This window comes from Stegodyphus dumicola, chromosome X2 (genome assembly GCF_044657685.1).
Source record: "Stegodyphus dumicola isolate Sdum_Otavi_A_Nest chromosome X2, ASM4465768v1".
NCBI lineage: Eukaryota > Metazoa > Arthropoda > Arachnida > Araneae > Eresidae > Stegodyphus > Stegodyphus dumicola.
Window position 1 is genome coordinate 29,757,958 of NC_140781.1, and position 22,895 is coordinate 29,780,852.

Below are 22,895 nucleotides of genomic sequence, written 5' to 3' on the forward strand. Positions count from 1 at the left end.
GAACTTTGTAACTGAACAAAAAATTCTGTCTGTTTATAGAATTAAAGAGAAAATATTATCACATAAAACGAAGCAACTTAAACAACTTACATTGAAAGAAATGTTTAATAAAGTAAACAAATAAATATTAAGCTTTTTTTTTTTTTTTTTTTTTTTTTTTTTTTTTTTTTTTTTTTGTAAATTTTGATACCCTTTAGATCATAATTGTTCTTTATTTCATAAATTACGGTTTCATATTTTTAATTTTAGAATTTCTGCATGCCATCTTACGCGATTTAAACTGATGATCTATAATCCGGAAAAATCGATACTCCGGAATCGCATAAGTCCAGACAAGTCCGGATTAACGACTTTTGACTGTAGTTGATTTTTGAAATGTTTAAAGTGTATGTTTTGATCAGGTTTGGAAAGTAACATTTATTGTTATTTCAGTATGGCCGTACGAGTCCTGGAAGTTATCTGGAAAGAGATCCTCTTCTTTCTGATTTAAGTAGAGTTTATACATATAGCTATTTAACAGCAGAGCCAACTCAGGGATATCTCAGACGTCCTATTGAACCCAAACCGCCGAAATCGCCACAATTTCATAGACCTCCTGGTAAATAAAGTTTGATTAAGAATATGCCATTTTCTCAATGTAATCATCATTTTTTAATTGTTTAAAATGATGCTACTTTTTTAAAAAAAATTAATAATAATTCCTTCATAAGAGAGATTTTCTATGAAAAAAATCTGCAGTTGAGCTCTTTCTACTGTAGACTGTTTTTCATTGCCAGTGAAGCTTCATATATTTTTTCACTTATTGTGTAAGTTTTGGATTCATGCTATTTTGAAATGCTACCAAAATTAAATGCATTGAGCATTTTTCATTTCCAAAAGATTGAATAATTTGATTTAATATATAAAAATTTGGATATTATAGAAAATGTGAATCATTTCCCACAACTGTGAAGAAAATTTTGAAGACTATTTAGAAGTTAATTGAAATAAATTGTACACAATTTTCAAGGAACCCATCTTATTCTGCATTAAATTAAAAGTGTTTTGTAGATTAAGATCAGTTATTAAATGTTTATAGCTAATTCTATAGTATGTAGTCTTGTCTTGCAAGCATTTTCTTTTAAGAGATTTCTAGCAATATTTTAGAATTGGAAGAGTTTAAGGTATTCTTTTTGAAAAAATAAAATACGGTGAAATTTTAACCATCTAGATGTTAACAGAATAAAAATTATAAGCATTATTGTAAAGCTGCTAATAAGTGTCAATGAAGAGAAAACAGCGTGTTGTGAAATATTAGTGAATATACACCATCTCCAAAAATTGTTAGACACATGTAAAATAAAATTTGAGCCCTGGCTGTCTCAAGTATTACTCTCATGTTGTAAAGATTTTTATGCAGAATTGTTTTATCTAAAATCTGAAAGCTAGTGCATCACATGAACTGTATAATGCATTTACTTTCTGTACTCATGGCACCCATATGGCAGAAGGCTGTGTGTGTTTTATGGCTTCAAAAATTAAAATATATCTGTAAAATTAAAAAACAATATATTGTAGACAATGCTTCTAATCTTGTGTCAACAAATTTAGTGGAGCAGCGAATGAAACAGTTAAAAGTATATTTTATCAAGAAGGAGTCAGTAGACCCAGTGTGAGTAGTAAGACAGTTGATCACATGCTTGACAGTTTTCGTTGAAGTCCAGTGAAATCCATTCATAATGCAATCAGAGAACTGTGCATTCCAAAGTGAATTCACAATATCCTGCATAAGCTTCATATATACAAAATTTAAATTGCGAAAAAAATTTTCCAAATAATTATAATGTTCAGTATCAATTTGCTATTGATGGTGCTGAATTGAATGAAAAACAAAGAAAACTTTTTCAGCACTGTTATTTTTCCTGATGAATTAACATTTCATGTATCAAATGCTATGAATTTGAATGTGATTGTATGTTAAAAATTTTCACAATACCCCCAGAACAAAAGAATATGATAATTTTGTGTTTGAACTAGATGGTGCACCTACACATTGCACAATGTGTTCGCATAATTTCCCAAATGAGCATTTTACAATTAGAAGGATTGGTTGTAGTGGTCTCATTACATGGCCTCCTTGTTCAACGTATACAAAATCACTGCATTTTTTTCCCCTTTGCATTACATTAGAGATCATTGCTTTATCCAATCTGCTATGTATATCAAATGCTTTATCTAATATACCTGATGCAGTATATCAGAACTGAAGCAGCTAACATTCCATAAATTCTGGCATCAAATTGAATCTTTATGAACAGAAACGTTTGGTGATGTAATGGTCTTGCTCTTGTAAATTCCATCAGTTTTCTAAAATTATGTATGAATGCTTTATGAATGGAACTTTCTGTGAAAAATTCATGAGGCCGTTTTGTAGGTTGTCCATAAAACATTTCTGGTATAGTATGATTAGTATCTTGCTGTATTGCAGATCATAGTCCTTGGTAAAATTTCACTTCAGGCTACTCTGTTATGGGCTTTTAATGCTGCTTTGAGCGAGTTATGGAGTCATTCTATTTTGCCATTGCACTGTGAATAATTAGGCTGTTGTATAATTAAGCTTGATACCACAGACTTGTTCTTAAATATTTTGGATGAAAATTGTGCTGCACTGTCTGTTACTATTTTACATGTTATTCGAAATTTTGTAATCCAATTGTTGTAGAAAGCTTTGATGATGGTTTCTGCTAATAAGCTATTGAATGTAATTACTTCAGCCCAATTTGTAAATCTAGCTGTGTAAGTCGAACATTTCCATTTTATGGGGTTAATGACCATATTATGTCAATATGAATTTCTTGAAATCTTTAAGTAGGTTCTTGATATTTTCCCAAATTTGATTTTTGTGGTGAGAAATTTTGTTTTTTTTCTGACAGGAAATACATGCTCAAGCCTATTGTTGTATGTCTTTTCTTTATGTTTGGTCAAAAGAATTTTAAAGGTATAAGCTTTACTGATGATTTTATTCATTTGTGCAAAAATCTGTGTGATTAAATATTTTCATTTGATATTTCTTCAGTATATAGGTCTAATTTTTATTATTAGTGTGTTACACCATAAATGTTTTCCTGAAGGTGATGATATTGTTTAAAATGAAATGAAATGGAATTTTGTAAATTTTTTAACTCAACAGTTTGGCTTTCTGCTGTTTCATCATAATTAATTCCTGCTATTCCTTCTATTCTTGATAATGTGTTATCACCTTTAATATGTTTGATTTCTGTTGTAAACTGTGAAATATATTGTAGTGGTCTGCATTGTCTGGGTGAAGCTCTGTCTGGTTTTTGTTGAAAAGCGTACAGGAAAGGGTTTTGATTAGTTTATATGGAAAAATTTTTCCTTCTAAAAAATGTTTAAAATGTTGTATTCCAGCAATGCATGATCATATTCACTACAATTTTGATGTGCAGTATTTAGTTTGTTCAAAAAGAATGCTATTGTCTTCCATTCATTTTTGTGTAGTTTTGTAAAACTGATCCAATTCCCGTATCTGAAGTCTTTGTAAAAAAATGCCAGAGGTAATTCAAAATTCATGTGGGATAGCAGTACAGCTTTGGCAAGATCTGGCTTACACTTTGCAAATTGTTTTAATGCCTCTTCTATCTACTGAATTTTTATTTTGTCTTTTGAACCTTTCAAGTAGTCTTGTAAAATAAGCTTGGAATTTTGCTGTCTTTTAAGTAACAATGATAAATTTGATCATGTCAAGATATGTTCTTAATTCATGGATTAGGGGTGTTTTGTAATTCAGTACAAATTCTACTTTTTGAGGTAATGAATGAGAACCATTGGATGTAACTAAATGCCATAAAAATTCTGCATTTTGGCAATGCTATAAAACTTCTGCATTTTGTACCCAAAAATTGATTTTTACGAGTATACTCTTAAGCCATATTTGTTTAATCATTAAAACTTAGATTTATGTGTTTTTCATTTTTTTATGTGCGATTCTTCGCTATGTGATGTGATCAATACATAATCTAAATTAGCAAAAGTGAAATTTAAATCTAAAAACTTCATCGCTGAATCTTTGAAATGTTGAAGAAACATTTTTCAAACCAAGTCTCATGACATTAAATTCATACAAGCCAAATGAGGTTATTATGGCAGTCCTATATTTAACCACTTCTGCTATTTTTATTTGATAATACACTTTAGAGATATCAAGTTTAGAAAAAATTTGATGACTTTCAAAATGTGGAATTCAATTCTTGGTGTTGGGTATCTATTAGGCACTGTTCGAGAATTTAACTTGCTGTAATCTCGGCTTGGACAACATGAATTATTTCATTACCTAGCGTCAATTTAAATTCTTTTGTAGGATTTCTTGGTGTTTTGGGTCAAGTTCGTGAGCTTTAAAATGTACAGGTTGACCTTCAGCTACTATATTGTGTTTGGCATCATGCTTTGTATCTGAGATTAGTAACTTTGACTTAAGTATAAGAGGATTTTAGATAATTATTCTTTCAAGCAGATTACTGAGTTAAACACATTGTATAGTAATGGAATCAAAATGTGCAGTAACAAGCTACAATCATGCATGCTTCACAACCACTTTACATGGGCTAGCAGGCAGTTTCATTTGCACTGTATTTTTTATAATCATTTCATAAAATTATGAAATATTTTAATTTGTGCTTTAGTGTGGATAAATTTAAAAATACAATTGACCTTCAAGAGTGTAATCATAGCAGTGATGATTTGATTTATGTCTCGGAAGATGCTCAGAAGAATATTGTAAAGTTTTTTAATTACAATGCATAATACTTTTCAGTATGTACACATATAACACAAAATTACAAATAACCTGAAAATCGATTTTAAAATGGATCGCAGAACCTTTCAAGCCATATACCAAGGGATAGACAAATCATGACAGCACTCCAGCAGTTGTCAAAGAATGTCAGGAGCAGGATGACCATAGCAACAGTGCCTCAGCCACGGTTTCGCTTGAAATCTGTTTTTGTTTTCTTACTCACAGCACTCTGAACTGGCCAATCTCCTCAAATTTAGTAATCATATTTTTCAAACCATTCTTCAGTGCAGATCCTTTTTGTAAAACTTGATCTTTCTGCTCTAAACGTATGGTGAAGAATAATTTTACAGCATTGACTACTGATATTTTTAATAGTTCCCTATTTCTATAATATACTTTCTACACATCACATGAAAAGTGCTATCCAGTGGTCAGATTTTGAAATAATAATTTCAGTTTTGCCTGTAGTCCATATAATGTAGGTATTAAGTTTCAATGGAATACATCAAATATAATAGACTCTGCATAGATCTAAATAGGTTCATTTTAATTATAATCATCCTATACCACACATTAAAAAACTACAAGGTCAGAAAAGGTAGCCTCAAAATTTCTCGCACTACATATGTGTCCAAATGCAACTTTTCCAGAAAATAGGTTAAAATTTGCTGTATGTAAGTGCTTAAAAATTAAATTTGAATGTTTTTGATTAATGACTTAATATGCAATACATAATATATGCCCATAGGTTTTAGAAATTGTTCAAAATCCTTTTTAAGAAAGAAGTTTTAAAATGTTAATCAGTACGTAATTTCTTATTTTTAGAAACATTATTAACAAATTCACTAAATATATTCATAATGTTATTTATTTTAAACAAATGTTTGTTTTATTTTATTTGTAGCTTCATTGTATTTTATGTATTTCAATTCTTTCATAGATGATGTGGATCGAAGAAAAACATGGAGTAAAAGTCCTGTTCACAAAGCAGGTATACTTATTTTTGAAAAATTAGTACTGTATATGTTCTGATGTAATTTACCTTCCTAATGCATAATTAGCTTGCATTAAATTTATATTTTCTGCTAAAACTGTTGAATGAATGCAGTTTTGTCCACTTATTGGGTACTGTAAGGGTGAGTCAAATGAAAACCTTAAATATTTTTACTTGCAATTTATTGAACAATAGTGGAACACAAATGTATCATTTTTTGACATACTCTCCCTGGACGTTGAACACACTTCCTCCAGTGCACAAATTCCTCTTGGAAAAAATTCTTGTGGTCATGTGTACAGCCATTCATGCACCACATGGTCTCCTTTTCACTGGAATGAAATTTCTTTCCTTCCATCACCTCTGAGGAATCTAAACATATGATAATAGTTGTGGTGAGTTAGTGAATGTGCAAGAAAATCAAAGTGAAAGTCAATGAGGATTATAATTCTTGCATGAGCTAAATGAGGTCGAGCATTGTTGCATTGCAAAATGACACCTGACGTCTATATTGCTTTGATGTGACTGCAGGCCAAAGATGATTTTTCAGCATATCAGAAAATGATGCACTGATGACAGTGTTTCCCCTAAGTGTGTAGTGTTCTATGTTAATGCCTCATTCATCCAAAAAAAGTCAACATAAGCTTTCCTGCAGATAGCTGCAGCCAGAACTTCTTTGGTTTTGAAATACTATTCCTCTTGGTTTGGGGTCATTGGTTGTGGACCCAGGTTATATCTTCTGTAATGAGTCTTAGAAAGAAGCTGTCATCTACTACTTCAGAGAAATGCAAAAAATCTTCACAGGCATCAACACATCACTGTTTCAGATCGTGAGTGAGATGCCTTGGCACTCACCTTGCAGACACTTTGTGAAATTTAAGCATGTGGTGTGCTGAGCTATGACTAATGTTCAGATTTGCAGCTACTTCATCCACCATCATATGATGATTATCTATTCTGATAGCTTCAGCTGCTGCAATAGACTGAATGATGTCACAGTCCAGTGTGCCTGATGTGGGTGGGGAGCATCTGCCACAGAAGTCACACTTATTCTGAACTTCCTACTCCGCTCATACACTTGCTGCAGTGATAAGCATGCCTCACCATGCTGGACTTTCATTCACCAATGGATTTCAGTAGGTTTCTTGCTTTCACTGCTCAGAAAATACATGACAGAACATTGATCTTCGTTGGTGCATGTCGCAAGCAGGGCAGCAATTTTAATCTTGTATTGTGGCAGCGGTTTGCTTGTCTGTAGTATGCAGTTGTTATTAGGTGTTTGTTAAAATAAGTCTACTGCCAGCTTACAGAACGATAGTGCAGGAAATTGAAGGCTTGTTACATTTGTAAGGTTTACACGTGACTCTCCTACGTAAGTTTTTCTTGTGATTCTCAAGAGCTGATATAAATTTTCTTAACTCCTGTAAGTGTATATATGCGTCGCAAAATTATGTAAAATGAATTATGCTGAATGTTTAATAACTAGATAAAATCATTCATTTGATCGTAAACATATTTAACATTACTTAAGTGTTATAAAAGACTGTATTTAAATGCTTTCAAGTATAACCAATTAAAAATATTTTTGGGAATGCAAATAATATTTTGAAGACCTTCAGAATCTTGAATTTACCACCTTTAGGTAAAAATGAGATCATAAAGATTAGTCTTCAAATTCTGTAAACATACATAGCTTTGTAATGCAGCCTTATGTCAGGAGAATAACATTAATTAAATATTCATTTGTAAACCTCATCACATTCTTTCTTATAAATATTCAGTAAATTTCATTTCTGAATAAGACTGAACATAAATTCTGTACGCTTAAATACCATTTGTTTAACATCTGAAATTTTGATGGGTTTGAGCAATGAATTACCTGTTTGAATTTAAGTTCATCATTGATTCTCATCATGTCTTTATTATAAATATTTAGTAAATTTCATTTCTAAATAAGACTGAACATAAATTCTGTACTCTTAAACTATTTGTTAAGCATACGAAATTTTGATGGTTTTGAGCAATTTGTTTGAATGCAACTTTAAGTTCATCATTGATTTTATTACTATCAAATTCAGTAAAAAAAGTTCCAATTTTAATATTATCTTTTCCTTCTTTTTTTATGCTATATCTTCAATCTGACAGGAATGCAAGCCTTAGGTATGTAATGCAAAAAGTTATCTTTTTATCAAATGTTCCATGTATTTCTTTGAAATTTTAAATTGTTAAACAGTTAGTCTTCAAACTACTATGTGTTTAACTTAATCTAGACAAGTTAGTTAATTTATTTCAATAATATTGAACCAGTGACTATTATTGACAAAGATTTTAAATTCATGTGGATTTAATGTTATTCATTCTTTATGTTATGTTTATAAAATACATGTATGTATTTGAACAGTTGAATCAATTCAGTCATCAACACCCCGTCCACGTTCACCCCACATGAATAATGAAGAGCCGATTGAATATTCGCACTATCCTGGAGGTCATCCTCCTAGTCCAGATGAAGTGCCACCTATTGAAAGAGATGATTTCCCCGCTCCTCCTTTCCCATTTACAGATCCTGGTAAATATTTTAGTAATTTAAAAATATATATTAAATGTATTACATTAAAATAATCTTGCTATTTGTATGTTATATCCAACACATTCGTTTGCAAGAAAATATTCTTTTAAACATGTTATCTCAACTTCACTATTTCATAATGTGCCAACCGCATGTTAAGAAGATTTTTCTTTACTTATGACACTTCTTTAAAGCAGTTTATTTTCAATACTAAAATTAAGGACTTTGATAAATGCTTAGTTTTAGGTATGTGCCCCTAAAATGCATAATGTATTTTTTTAATTCCAAGCATTAAAAATTAGAGGGAAATTTGGTCTAAATGCTTTTATTTTGAAAATATGGAAGGCTACGAGTTATAATGCATATGAAAATTTGATCTCCTCCCCCCAAAAGTAGTTCTAATCTTGCCATGTGATTGTTAAGTTCTCAAGCTCTAATATGAAAAAAAAAAAAAAAATTACTTTTGTGTTTTATGTAAGCCTAATCTTATATTTACAACTTTCACATATCATGGTTGACTTTTATGTCTTCAGGTTATGGAGCTGTTGCAAACAATTGGCATATGAGGGAAATGGCAATTAAAGAGGCTGCTTTTGTGAAGCAAATTTTTTTCTCTGAGGAAATGATGTTGCTTTAATTACATAAAGCTTATGTGGAATGGATAATTTATTTTTGGCTGTCAGCCAAATTATTTCATTCGTGGTTAACTACAGAATTTGGTTGTGACAGTTTCTTAAACTTGATTACCATACCATATTTTATGAGTTTTGCATACAAACAACATTGTTTTTTTTTTAAATTCAGAATTTGAGAGCTATTATATTTACAACAAAACTCAATTTGTGTCAGGACAATGGAAACAATTGGGGGGGGGGTACCAAAAGATAGCAAAAATGGGAGAAACTGGAAAAATAAAAACTACTATTTTCTCTGTTTTTATATTTAACTCTTTATACTTCAGATAAAGCTTTAATAAAAGTTTTTGTGTTATTTATCTTAATGAGTAATTAAATGTATTATTAATAATATAAGCATAAAAATAAGCAGTATTTTCATTTCTTTAATTAAAGAAAAATTTTAAAGATGTGTTTCATCCAGAATGCAAAATTGTTGCATGGATACCTTTTCTCAGTATTACATCATGAAATAAAAGTCTTGAGAAAGTTCCCAGCAAAAGCTTGTTCCTGAAATCAGAATGAATGAAAGAAAATTTTGAAAGTGTCCTTTCAATAGCAGCTTAGCTAGCCTCCTTAGCAAACAAAATTTATCTAAACAGTCAGTTATATGACAAACTAAGCAGCTACCAGTCAGTGAACATCCTGCCTCATAACATGGTAAAACTTTTCACAAAGAGTAGTTTTTTTAATTTAATTTGATTGCAGTTTCTGATGAAGAAATCTTTATTGAATTATGAAGTCAGCATGTTTGTAAGTTTGATTAGTTACCCTTTCTAGCCATATATGCTCAATGCAATGTGACACTTTCATTTTCAGCTATTTGGTCACTCCAGAAGTTTTTATCAAAATAGTTTCCCTTGGGAAAAGGCTGTGTATATTGAACACGACAGCGACAAAATACCATCTTGCTAACTCACGCTGAAAATAAAAATCAAGCAGAGAAACGCAAATCAATAAAGGTCACCGGTCTCTGCTTAGGAAATTTATCCTGCACTGTAAAAGGGTCTATGTGACAGAAGTCAGGTTTTACAGGAGCAACAAAAAGCTATGCCAGATGTCAACAATGAAAAATTATGATATAGCTAATATCTATGTAATTCAACATTTTCTAAATAGTTGCTCATCCCCCCCCCACAAGATTTTTGAAAAATTACACATATCCCATTTTTACAACTTGCAGCATTTCTTTCTTCCCAGATTGTGCCCAAAATAGGAAAAATACTTAGTATTATGAAAAATTTGTTGATTTTGTGAACTAAAATTACAGTAAGATAATTTAACTTTAGAAAAATATTAAGAAAATCAAGTACAGTCTATCTATTGTAAAAAATAAAGTAATAACATTAAAAACTAATTTTTATTTTATTATTATTCTTATTATTAATTTTTTTCCCATAAACAAGGCTGAAGTATTGAAAAGCTGTTAAAGATGTAATGATAAACAATAAAGAAACTGTCAGGAATGTTCCCAACAATAGTAAATCTTTTAATCATCTTCATCACCATTCTCCTGGTTTCTTTCTACTATTTGGCTACTGCATGATCTCATTGTAAATGTCTGTATGCTATTATATGCACTTTATGCTGATTATAAAATTTGTTGCATTATGTGAATGTGGAATTTTGGTTATAAATTATAAAATTTCAAACTAAGCATACTGACCTGAAACTGGTAAAGAAAAGAATTGTTTTAAGTTTTTATATTAAAGTATACTAAAATAGGAGCTAGCTTACATGTATTTAAATTTTTCATTTACAGAAACTTAATAAATATTTCTTATTTAATGTTCTGTTAAACACATTTTTCTTCTTTTAAAAATGTATAAATGTCAATAATGCAAAACTCTTCATTATTGTTGGCAGAACGTCGAAGGAGGTGGAGTGGCAGTTCAAAAGATGTTGAGGGTGAGGTTGAGTTAGAAATTGATGAACCCATGGAAGAGTGTGATACTCAGTTGAAGCGAGAAGAAGAGGAGTTGTCTAAAATTGCAACTGGCATAGGAAAAGTATGGTTATAGTGTATGTGTGTTGTGTTTAGATATATATGTGTGTGTGTATGTGAATAGGAATAACTATTTTCACATTAATTTCATTTATGTATTATTGTTGTTTACATTTCTAAAAATGCATGCTGGGATGACTTCTGTTTCTTTGATTTTTGAATTACTTTAAAGTTGGCAATAATTCCCATGTTGGTGTCATATATTTCATTTTATACAGCTCTGCTTCTTGTATAACTCGTGTGCTGCTGTTTTGTAATACAGTCAAAAGTCGTTAATTCGGACACCCATAATCCGGAATGATCTATAATCCAGACCTCAAAGCTAAAATCTTTCTGCGCATGCGCCGCATTGACGCATGCGCATAGTCATTTTACTCGTGCGCCCAAGACAATTACGACTGCGCATATGTGTCTGCGCAAGTGCAGAATACGTTTTCGCATGCGCGTTTAATGTATAACGGACAGTATAAGCTAAAATTATCTAATTATCTATTTCAGTTAATGTTGATGATTGCGTTGTTCCTTAATCTTCAAATTGGATCCAACTTATTATTTTTTGCAGACTGTAAGAGCAATTTTCTTAAAGTAGCTTGAACTTTTGATTATGTCAAATAGAATTTCCGATGCTGGAGCTCCCAAAGGATCTAGGAAACGAAAGTATGTTTCGATGTCCATCAAACAAAAAACAAATTGCTACAAAAATGGATAAAGGCATATTCTTTGTTTATCTAACCGTTCCGAAATCTGTTTATCAATTTCACGCTGCTCTGCGCGGGGGGGGGGAGACGTCCCGGCGTGCAATGAACTGGAAGTTGATTTGTCAACACTATCGTTATCTTCAGAGCAGATGCTTTTATTTTATTCGGCTTATAATTCCTTACTAAATGTAGTATTTAATTTCGATGTACTCCGTCTTTGATATGATTTAAATCAAATTCCTCGTCATTATAAATACCACGAATACAAATCAATTAGTTTTCTGGTTGCAATTTTCTAATTTCGGCTGTGCGTAAGGTATGCTTTACGCATCCGCGCGTTGAAAGAAATGTTTAATAAAGTAAACAAATAAATATTAGGCTTCTTTTTTGGTAAATTTTGATACCCTTTAGATCATAATTGCTCATTATTTTATAAATTACGGTTTCATATTTTTAATTTTTATAATTTCTGCATGCCGTCTTACCAGATTTAAACTGAGGATCTATAAACCAGCATATTTCATGGAAAGAAAAATAATTTTTTTAAATACTTAGCTTGATTATAATTTCATCATTTGGTTTTTTGCTAATCTGGTTATATTTTAATAAATGAATTAGTCATTTTCCTCTGTGACACTAATGTCCAAAATTGAAATTACAAACACATTTTTTGCAATAGTTCAAAATACCCACAACTAATATTTTTCAGAATTATGCGATATGTAACTTACAGAACAGTAAATATATATAAACACGTGGTAGTTGCTGAAAAGTGAAAAGGGTAAAAGAAACATGAATGTGATCAGTTTTTGAATCTTTGAATTTCATCTATAGAACTGTGTTTCTTGGAAGAAAAGTCACAACCATTTATGTAAAGAAGGGGATAACAATACCAACACTGAAAACACGCTGTGGCATAGTGGTCCCTACATGACAATGCTACTCCATCAAAATGTTTGATTTCTCTTATGTTTTAGAGATGATAGCAGACCTCATACTCTCTCATCATGATGGTTTGTTGAGATTCACTCTATATACTGAATCCCAACTGATCACTGAAGAGGACATGATGCCAGATTTGCTGTATTTAAGGATTTGTGGATGTTGGCACTATCTCCAGCAGTGCATTTGTATTATGTACATACTCCTGAACTTTATTCAGCAACCACCTTATTTATTATCAACAAATTACTTAATTTCAACAAAATTTGTTTGTTAATGATGACTAAATCTTTTGTTTTATCAGACTTGCATATTCTAGGATTGTTGTTTGCCATAAATATTTTTTAGATGTTGCATTTACCTGCACAAATTGCAATTTTGTTATTTAAAAATGCAAAAGCAAATTTTTTTAATAATAGACACATCAAAATCTGTGGTGTTCTTGGTAACCATTTCCGTATTCATATTAATTTACATGACAAATATGTCTATCCTTGGTGCATATTTAGGATATTTGGAAAGTGTCTTCTTGATATGCATCAGCATTTCATCTCCGAAAGATTGACAATATTTTGGCATAGCATTCTGTGTTGGGCTTATCTAAACTATTTTTAAAAATTATAATGCATTCTTCTGCATTTTCAAACTCATTGCTAAATCCCAGCATTGAACTAGCATAAAAGTAACAGAAGCACTTGAAATCACTACCAAACTGTGTTGCAATAGCTACCTTCCTTTTTAACCCTTCATACCTCTAGACATTATTTCTAAATACAACAAACAACCTTGCAGAAAGTAATAAAAGAAGACAAATCTGACCAAATCATCCATTCCAGCTTCAACTGATGAGGCAGACAGGCTGGTTGTAAAAGCTCCTACTTTGATTTGTGTTGAAATGTGGTTTTGGTTTGTCAACCCAAAATGCTTTATCTTGTTTAATGAGCACTTAATATATTTATAAATATACTACTCATGTTTAAACTAATTATATTCAATAAATAACTTCTTTCTGAATCATTGATCATTTACTATGAATGACACATAATTTTTCCGTAGAAAATATAGCAGTTATTTTATACTGAAGAAACTATAAACATCATCTCTTGTATCACCAATATATACAAATAAAAGACTAAAAGCAGTAGAAAATAATTATATGCTATAATTTTGTATAACTGTTTAACAAAAATTGCAAATATAAAATTAGGCAAGCAACAGCCTTCTGCGTGGCATAAATTTTAACCAAGATTGTATCGATTTCAAAGGCAACATGTGCTGGTCCCTCGTCACAAGAAAAATTCTACAAAGAAGAGAGCTGTATTTATACTAAAAAGTAAAATGAACCGGGAGGTAGCACCATCTGTCCAAATAAATAGCAGTGAAACTTGAAAATTAAGTTAGTAGCATGTTTAAAAGCATTAGGACGCACTGGAGTGGAATTAAAGTCATTAATTAAACATCATAAATCTTTGTGAATGTGAAAAGCTTCAAGGAAATCCAGTTCACCACCAAAACGTTTTGGGTAATTTTTGCAGATCCTAAGTCAAAGCAGCGATTAAATTTTCAACAATGATTAACTAGCGTTACAATCAGCTCTTCCTAATGCTTTTAAAATTCTATTAGCGTAATTTTTTGTGTTTTGTTACTATTTATGTGGACAGATGGTGCTGCCTCCCTCTTCATTTGATTGTTAATAAATTCATTTGAATAAATACAAGTCTCCTCTTTGTAGAATTTCTTTTCTCCTGATGATGTTGGAAATGCGCCTGTAGCCTTCGAAATTGATGGAGATTGTTTAAGATGTATGCTAAACAGAATGTTGTTGCTTTGCCTAGTTTTATGTTTTACTATGGCGAGTTCCCTTCTCTTGATATTTGCAAATCTATTTAGTATTTTCATCATAATTGTTTGATTGATAAGTGTCATCGATAAGAAGTCACAATTATTAATATAAATTATAAAAAGTAAAGCAAGAACTAAGTGCCAATTTTGACATTGTTGAAAATGCATTTACGTATTTTTTGATAACATCAATAAGTTTTCTAAATTCAGTTATTTTTCTATGCAGAACACATATAGGTATATTACACAATGTTTACTGTAACTCTTTGTGTATTACATTAAAATCCTCTGTATGTTTTTTAATGCCTTTAAATCCGCATTCAAATAAAAGAAGGACCACAAGGTTGCTAAATTTGTGATACGTGCTAATTCATCTAACAGGAATTTAATTGAGGCTTTTCCTAACATGTTTAACTATACTATTAATATACGTTTTCACTTGAAGCTTTCTTCATTCTACCGAATGTCTTAAGCAGTCACATAAATTGTATTCTCTGGTATTTGGTACAAACTGGATTGAGATTTCCAAACAGTCAGTTGAAAATTGACCTGTTAATATCCATTTATATCAATAAAAATTCCCGTCTTATTATATTTTCACAAACAACATTTCTTTTGCTTGAAATAAAACTTGTTCTAGGAGGAATTTTTGACACCATGTTTGGCTTTTTGTGTCATCTTTGGAAAATTCATAAATACCAACATCGTCCTTTGTTCAGCGTAACTGGATTTATAATTTGGTGCATTAAATTAACACGCTACAAGAACGTATGAACATCATATGTTTAGCCATGAAAGTGACCTACGAATGCAGTGCATGGAAAGAATTATTCATCCCCGGATTGCTTAATAAGTGTCTTGGCATTCTTATAAAGTCCATGGCTTCATATTCATGTAGTGATATGTAGTTTGAAATGTATGTGGGGAATGACGAACTATGCCAGCAGACTGCTTTTGCCAAACTAGCTCAATAAGACTTTTTGCTTACACATTTCTTTGCAAAATCAACTAATTTCGGCCCCCTTGTACTGCCTTTACATCAGGGTTGCCACACTACCTGGAAAACCTGAAAAAGTCAGGGAATTTGGAAATTGGCCAAAAAATTCAGGGAAAAGTCAGGGAATTTAAGTATTTTAGTCAAAATCTGGAAAAGTGAGCGAATTTCATACAACGATCCCACCAAAAAAGGCAAGTTTTGCGCCGACATCAGAAGAGATCACTTTTTTTGCGAATTGTGTATCACGTGAATGTCATTCGGGCAGCTGGCATAGAGCCAATTTTCGCAGCTCCAATATGATTGTCTTTTTAGAAAGGCAAAGCAAGTTTCCCGCAACTTTTGGTTTCCAGTAACCTCGAGAATCGCATGTGCAGTGCATGAACTAAAGAAAGTACCTGTTCTCGTATGAAACAAAATGGGTTTAATCCTAGTATACGGTACCATGAAGGTTAGAATAAAAAAATGTGTATTGTAAAGAAGGAAAACCTCTCTGCAACAGACGTGGCTCCGTTCCATCATAGCGGGAAACAGCTGTGCATGCGCGATATATATGTCGCCAAGGATCGAAACCGGTGTCCAGTTCATAAAATGAATATCGTTTAAAATTTCTTTAAACTTGTTAAAGGAAAAGAAAATATTTTTTGGTGCAAGTAAATTAATTCATGGATTAGTTATTTGGGGGGGGGGAATCTACCGTTTTTAAAATTATTGCGAAAAATCCAAGAAAAAACGTTCTTTGATAAAACGTTTCTTCTTGGATTTTTCGCAATAATTTAAAAACGGATTTTCGTAGTTTTCTTTTTTGTCAAAGAACATTTCTTCTTAATACGTGTTTCTCAATTTCCTGTACACATCGTGGAGAGGGAAATTCTGGCCGCCAGGTTCCGTCGCCAAATCCCTTGGCAAATTTTCCCTCTGCTTTTTACATAGACGTTCTTTGGTTAGAATAATCTCCATGTATGATACAGCGAGATTTGGTGGCATGATGATGAGCAGTAAACGGGTCATTTTGTTTTTGGCGACAATTTTAAAAATCATGCGAAGACTGTATCGTATAGTCAAAAGTCTTTAATCCGGACTCATCGGGACTTCAGCGATTCCGGATTATCGATTTTTCCGGATTATAGATCATCAATTTAAATTTGGTAAGATGGCATGCAGAAATTATAAAATTAAAAATATGAAACCGTAATTTATAAAATAATGAGCAATTATGTGATCTAAAGGGTGTCAAAATTTACCAAAAAAGAAGCCTAATATTTATTTGTTTACTTTATTAAACATTTCTTTCAACGCGCGGATGCGTAAAGCATACCTTACGCATAGCCGAAATTAGAAAATTGCAACCAGAAAACTATTTGATTTGTATTCGTGGTATATATAATGATGAGGAATTTGATTTAAATCATATCAAAGACGGAGTACATCGAAATTAAATACTACATTTAGTAAGGAATTATAAGCCGAATAAAATAAAAACATCTGCTCTGAAGATAACGATAGTGTTGACAAATCAACTTCCAGTTCATTGCGCGCCGGGACGTCTTCCCCCCCCCGCGCGCAGAGCAGCGTGAAATTGATAAACAGATTTCGGAACGGTTAGATAAACAAAGAATATGCCTTTATCCATTTTTTGTTGCAATTCGTTTTTTGTTTGATGGACATCGAAACATACTTTCGTTTTCTAGATCCTTTGGGAGCTCCAGCATCGGAAATTCTATTTGACATAATCAAAAGTTCAAGCTTACTTTTAGAAAATTGCTCTTACAGTCTGCAAAAAATAATAAGCCGGATCCAATTCGAAGATTAAGGAACAACGCAATCATCAACATTAACTGAAATAGATAATTAGATAATTTTAGCTTATACCGTCCGTTATACATTAAACGCGCACGCGAAAACGTATTCTGCACTTGCGCAGACGCATATGCGCAGTCGTAAATGTCTTGGGCGCACGAGTAAAACGCCTATGCGCATGCGTCAATGCGGCGCATGCGCAGAAAGATTTTAGCTTTGAGGTCCGGATTATAGATCATTCCGGATTATGGGTGTCCGAATTAACGACTTTTGACTGTACTAGGATTTTACCGCAAAATGTTTTTTTTTTCTCTTTTTTTTTTTTTCATTTTAATAAATACCTTGTCATTTTGCAGTAAAATAAAAAAATAGTAACCAATCATCTAGGATAACCATGTTATATAACTATATTCGCTAAAATATCATTGATTATTCTAATTAAATTTTTAAGTAATTATCTTTATTTTTATGTTATTCATATCATTTAATGTTGCTTCTTCCCTCTAAATTTATTTATCATTAGTAAATAATATTTCCAAATTTCAGGAAATTTTCTCTGGCATAATCCTGAAATTAATTCTAGCAGTATGATGATATCACAAAATTTAATGCACATATTTTTTCTTTATGTATGATGCGAAATAAATATAAAATACCTCAATTTAGTAAAAAAATATCATTAAATAGATTTCTTTCTTTCGTTTAGCTGCAGAATGTCTGCAAAAAAAGCCTTATTTTATTCCAGATTGGGCAGATTCTAATCTCAATCTTCAGTGGAGAAAACAACTCCTATTATAATTATATTGGTTTTCAAGTGTTAAGGTGCCTTTTAAGAATACACCTCACACAAATTAAATTTACCTAAAATCTAACCTAACTTTTAGCATTGCGTTGTGATTTATAAGAACCGGATTAGCCTCGTGTTGAACTGGGGATGATCATGAGTAATAATTAAATATAACGTACAGTTGTTATCCAATGTATATATCTTAAATTTTATTAAGTTTTTTTAAGCGGAAAAGTAAACAAAATTATCAAACAAAGTGTACCAAGAATAATTAAGAATAAATGTCCTCTGGGATTTATTGAATAATTAAGGGAATTTGCTACTCAGTACAAGTAATACCATAATTAATTTACCTCTTAGCACAGCCAACATATATTACATGGATAGACTGGAATTTTCTCGAAACATACCTGGAAAACCTGGAAAAGTCAGGGAATTTCATTCTCCTGTTTGAGTGGCAACCCTGTTACATTCTTGCTTGATATTTTTAACAATCCTGCATGTTCTGAAACCTTTCTGAGATAAACATAAAAGGTTCCAAATGACTTTGGTCTTTAGGGAAAGTAATCACTTTGGAGTACTTGGCTATCAGTGATGTTTGAAACCATTATTTAATTATGTGTTCAGAAATACTTGTTACTTTGGAAAGTGATCCATCTTAGACAGTTAATCACCATGAAAGGTTTTTATGTATGTCTGTGAGTAATATTCCAATAATATTTGTTTTATGTAAAATTAAGCAAAATTTTGCTAGACTTTAAATCAGAGTGATTATGAATAAGCTTTCCCTCCCCCCTTTTTTTCTGTCTTTTTGCTTACAATTAAGAAATGGCCTTGGGAATCGTGTATGTTCTTTTAATAGTGAAATCAGCTGTAAGAAATTTTCTGTGGAAATATATTTTAATCGCCAAAGAGGGCGTAAATTTTTCATGATGTATACTTCTTGTTCTTGGATCTGGCACCGCCAGTTGAATGTGTGTTAGACATGAATAAACTTGGGAGTTTAGAAACCTGATTTGTAGTGTTCATGTATCTTGATGTTATGTGTGATTCGAATTAGTGATTTTTGAACAAAGATATCATGCAATTCTTGGCAGTTAATATAATATTTTATATCAGCCTCAGTTGATAAGATACTTAAGCTAGGACTAACACAGGACCTAATAATAATAGTTCATGTGTTTTGTACGTTCAGCTCCTAACTGTCTTCAGGTAGAATAAATCAAGTCTTGTCTGCCTGAGCATGAGTCTTATTTGTTCCTGGAGGAATGTTTTTTCATCATGGATGAGGAAATTTTTCATGTTTTCTTATGAAGCATTTTATGCTGTGCAAGTACATAGCGATGAACTCGTTCGGTTTTAACGGCAGGCTCTCTATTTTTAACAACATCTCCCAGTCTCCTGTTATATTGCCAAATCTCGTAGTTTTTAATTTTTAGCTTTTACTAAGGAATATGTTTCCTAAGCACTTTGACTAGTAAATGAATAAATAAATGAAGTGTATTGAATAAATTCAACTTAAATTATGCAAATTGCATTCCCCCACCTTTTTTAATGATTTTTAGAATATTTTTTTCCATATTAAATTTTATTTTATCTGAATTGTATTTTCCCCTTGTATTACATTTTATTAAATTTTTTGTATTAAATTTCATTTGATTCGAGTAGTCTTAATCTACTGCAGACTTTTGTAGACAAGCCATGTTTAATCATTTAATAGTTTTATTTAAATTTCTTTACTTCAATATATGGTACATTACTTACTAAGTCTATCCATATAAATGCTTTCTACATTAATTATTAATTTATTTTCATCATATTTAAAGGTACTTTGGTAAATAACAGCTTTTCTTCAGTACTTGGGATTCTCTCAGAATGAAAATGTAAGAAAATTTTAAAAAGAATTTGACCATTAGAGCATAATGATTAAAATATCCAATGGAATGCTGATATATTTTACACCAGGATTGAATTAAAGATAGTTCTATAAACTGAACTGGGCTTTGTAAAGTAATTTAAGGTCATTTTAGGGATCCTCTGAAATAGTTTTGCCAAGCAGCATGAAGACCTCCTGTTTTTCTCTCAAAAATCTCCCGGTTTTTAAGATCTCAAGGTTGGCCTTTTTGCAAATAAAACAAGTGTGGTTTATCATTATTTTGCATAGTTTCCGAAGATTTTCTTCTGGTTTCTTATAACTTATTTCTTGTTAAAAGTATCGCTTATTTAGTTTATTGGTTCCATGAAAATATTTCCATTTTTTTTTCTAATTCACAAGATACTTAATTTACATAATTTGTGGAAGGCAGGATATGAGTAAAGTCAGTTTTAATAATATGGTGTCTGCAACTAAATTGTGTGCTGTAACTGAAAATATGCGAATACTGTAAAATATTTGTCATGCAAAACAATTTATTTACATACTTTATAAAGATGTATTTAGAGTTACCAATACTAAAAAGTAAATTGTCACACATTTTAATTTGCTGCTTTTTATATTTACTGTTTTTCTATATAATTATATATTGATTTCTGTAAGTTACAAAATTAATAACTCCTTAAAATGATTTTTAGGTTTTTCTCAAAACTGTTAAAGACCGAGAGAAAATTAAAGCATGGAAAAAGTCTCATTTAGATCCTAGAAATGCATCTAGGACTCCTTCTGCAAGCAAAGAGCCTCCTGTTCGCCTCAGATATGACAATCCTGTAAATGCTTGTAAGTACTTCATGTCTAGAAATTATGTATTTTGAACTTTTAATAATAAAGAATAAACAAAGAATCAAAATATAGTTTTTGTATTTATGTTCAAGATGTAATTTTCAGTGTAAATTTTCATTTATGTTCTTAACAATATTTCCTTTATTCTGTAAATGGAACAGATTTTAATGTTTGTAATTAAGATACTGAATTAAAAGTAGGCAGCATTCATATTAAGTTTGTTATGGGTATCAAGTGCACAATGTCTTGAGAGACAGTTTTGGAAGCTTCTCTTTCAATGAGAGTAAATGTAAGTTTAGTATTTGTACACAGTGCTATAATTGGTTCTTTTAAATATTTAGAGAAAGGACATCTCAATTTATCTTGTTATGAGTTGCACGGCTTCTTTATTAACGCACAAGTAGAATTAGACTCAAATCCACTTTGTTTTAAAAGTGAGGAGCTCTTCAATGTAGGAAGAGAATCAAATATTTATGCAGTGTAGAAGAAAAAGGCAAATTCATTTCATAGTTTTAGGGTTATCTTTTTTTATCTGAATTAACTATTTTATCAGTTCATCGAATTCAGTTTAGATAACATCAGAGAAATACACTCACCATTAGAAGAAATGTGTCAACAGATATTTTCATAAAAGAGGGGATTGCATCTTTTTTTTTTTTTTTTTCCCCAAATTAGTTTTTAAGTGTATCTGAACAATACAGAATTAAAATAAAATATTCTCATAATAGGTAGCCTACCAGGCGATGTCTATGAGAACAGATCACCTACTGTACATTTGCCTTTAGTTATGAGTCATGCAATAAACACATCTGATGGCAAATCATGAAATGCTGTCTATCCTGCTGTGATGCCAATCCCCAGAATGGCTATGAAATCATCTTAAGCAAATAATTGCATGGAATATGAAAGGAACAACGCCTATGATGCTGGCCCAGTCTCCTTGCTGAATTGTGTTGGCGATCTTTAAATTGTGAGGACAAATTTCTGGCCAGGTTGAAAGAATAGTGTTCATATGAATTAAAATTAAGGATGGCTAACAGTGTTACATTAAATCAGATCACATGATTTTGTTTGCCATTTGTTAGCTGAAGCAATCCTATTTCGTGTTTGTCAGCATTTTAAAACTAAAATCAAGTACAAAGCAATAATTTTTTTTTTGGGGGGGGGAGAATTTCTTGACAGATTGTTAGACTACTCCCTTTTATTAGCTGAATATAATTATTCAGTATGCTAGAACAGAATTGCTTCAAAGCACAGCTTTTACAATTTTTTTTTTTTTGTATGTTTATGGCTCTTGTTTGGTTAGTTTGCAAACATATAGCTGCATAAAAGTATTCATAGCTATGAGCTCATCTATAATTTTTGTTCGCATTTATTTAACTAGCTACATTTTTTGACATATTTGACATATTTGACACTAAATGTAAAGGTGGAAGACATAGTATCTATGCTTACATTGATATTTATTAGTTAATGATTTCCCTCCCTCTTTACCAAAATACATAGGTTTAAATTACATGCTCAGGAATGTGACTGACAATGGTAATTATATGCCATGCAATTGCTTTCCTCAGTGAGATGGCATATAATTTCTGTTTTCAATAGATCTTTTTGTCTATTTTTTACTACCTTTCCCCATTTGAGCAGTTTTTTAACTTCACCGGATTTCCATACGTGCTTCATATTTCGATAGTAATTTTACTGCTGGCTACATTTGTATTTTCCTGTGAACCATAAATCTCATGTGGTGTAAACTCTTAGGTTGTCTAAGGCATTTTTTTCAATGCTAATAAATTTTTGCTTTATTATTAATGAGCCTCATAATTACTCATTCACAAGAGAATATAGCTTTATCAGCAACAAGCTGAACATGGTGCTGATTTGCAGCCTCATGTGAGTTGAGTGTTATACCACAAAAAAATTTTTGAAGAGATCAAAACAAGTGAAAGTCTGAGGGCAATATGAGGCAAAACACTTTTCATCCGAACTCCAATTTTATGTCAGGTGATCAAACTTATGAGTGGCCATGCGTTATTGGAATGGAATGCTGTTCCTATATGATAATGAGTTCTGGAAGTTTCT

General features: G+C 31.4%; 1 protein-coding gene across 1 annotated transcript in view; it reads left to right on the top strand.

Moving 5' to 3' along the window:
- Positions 1–22,895, top strand: part of LOC118201670 (actin-binding LIM protein 1-like) — a 142,421-nt gene that overhangs the window by 77,062 nt on the left and 42,464 nt on the right. The window contains exons 9-14 of the mRNA XM_035373809.2: positions 433–598; positions 5,733–5,783; positions 7,932–7,946; positions 8,188–8,355; positions 10,896–11,038; positions 20,669–20,810. Of these exons, the coding sequence (XP_035229700.2) occupies positions 433–598; positions 5,733–5,783; positions 7,932–7,946; positions 8,188–8,355; positions 10,896–11,038; positions 20,669–20,810 (685 nt within the window). The remainder of the gene's footprint in view (positions 1–432; positions 599–5,732; positions 5,784–7,931; positions 7,947–8,187; positions 8,356–10,895; positions 11,039–20,668; positions 20,811–22,895) is intronic.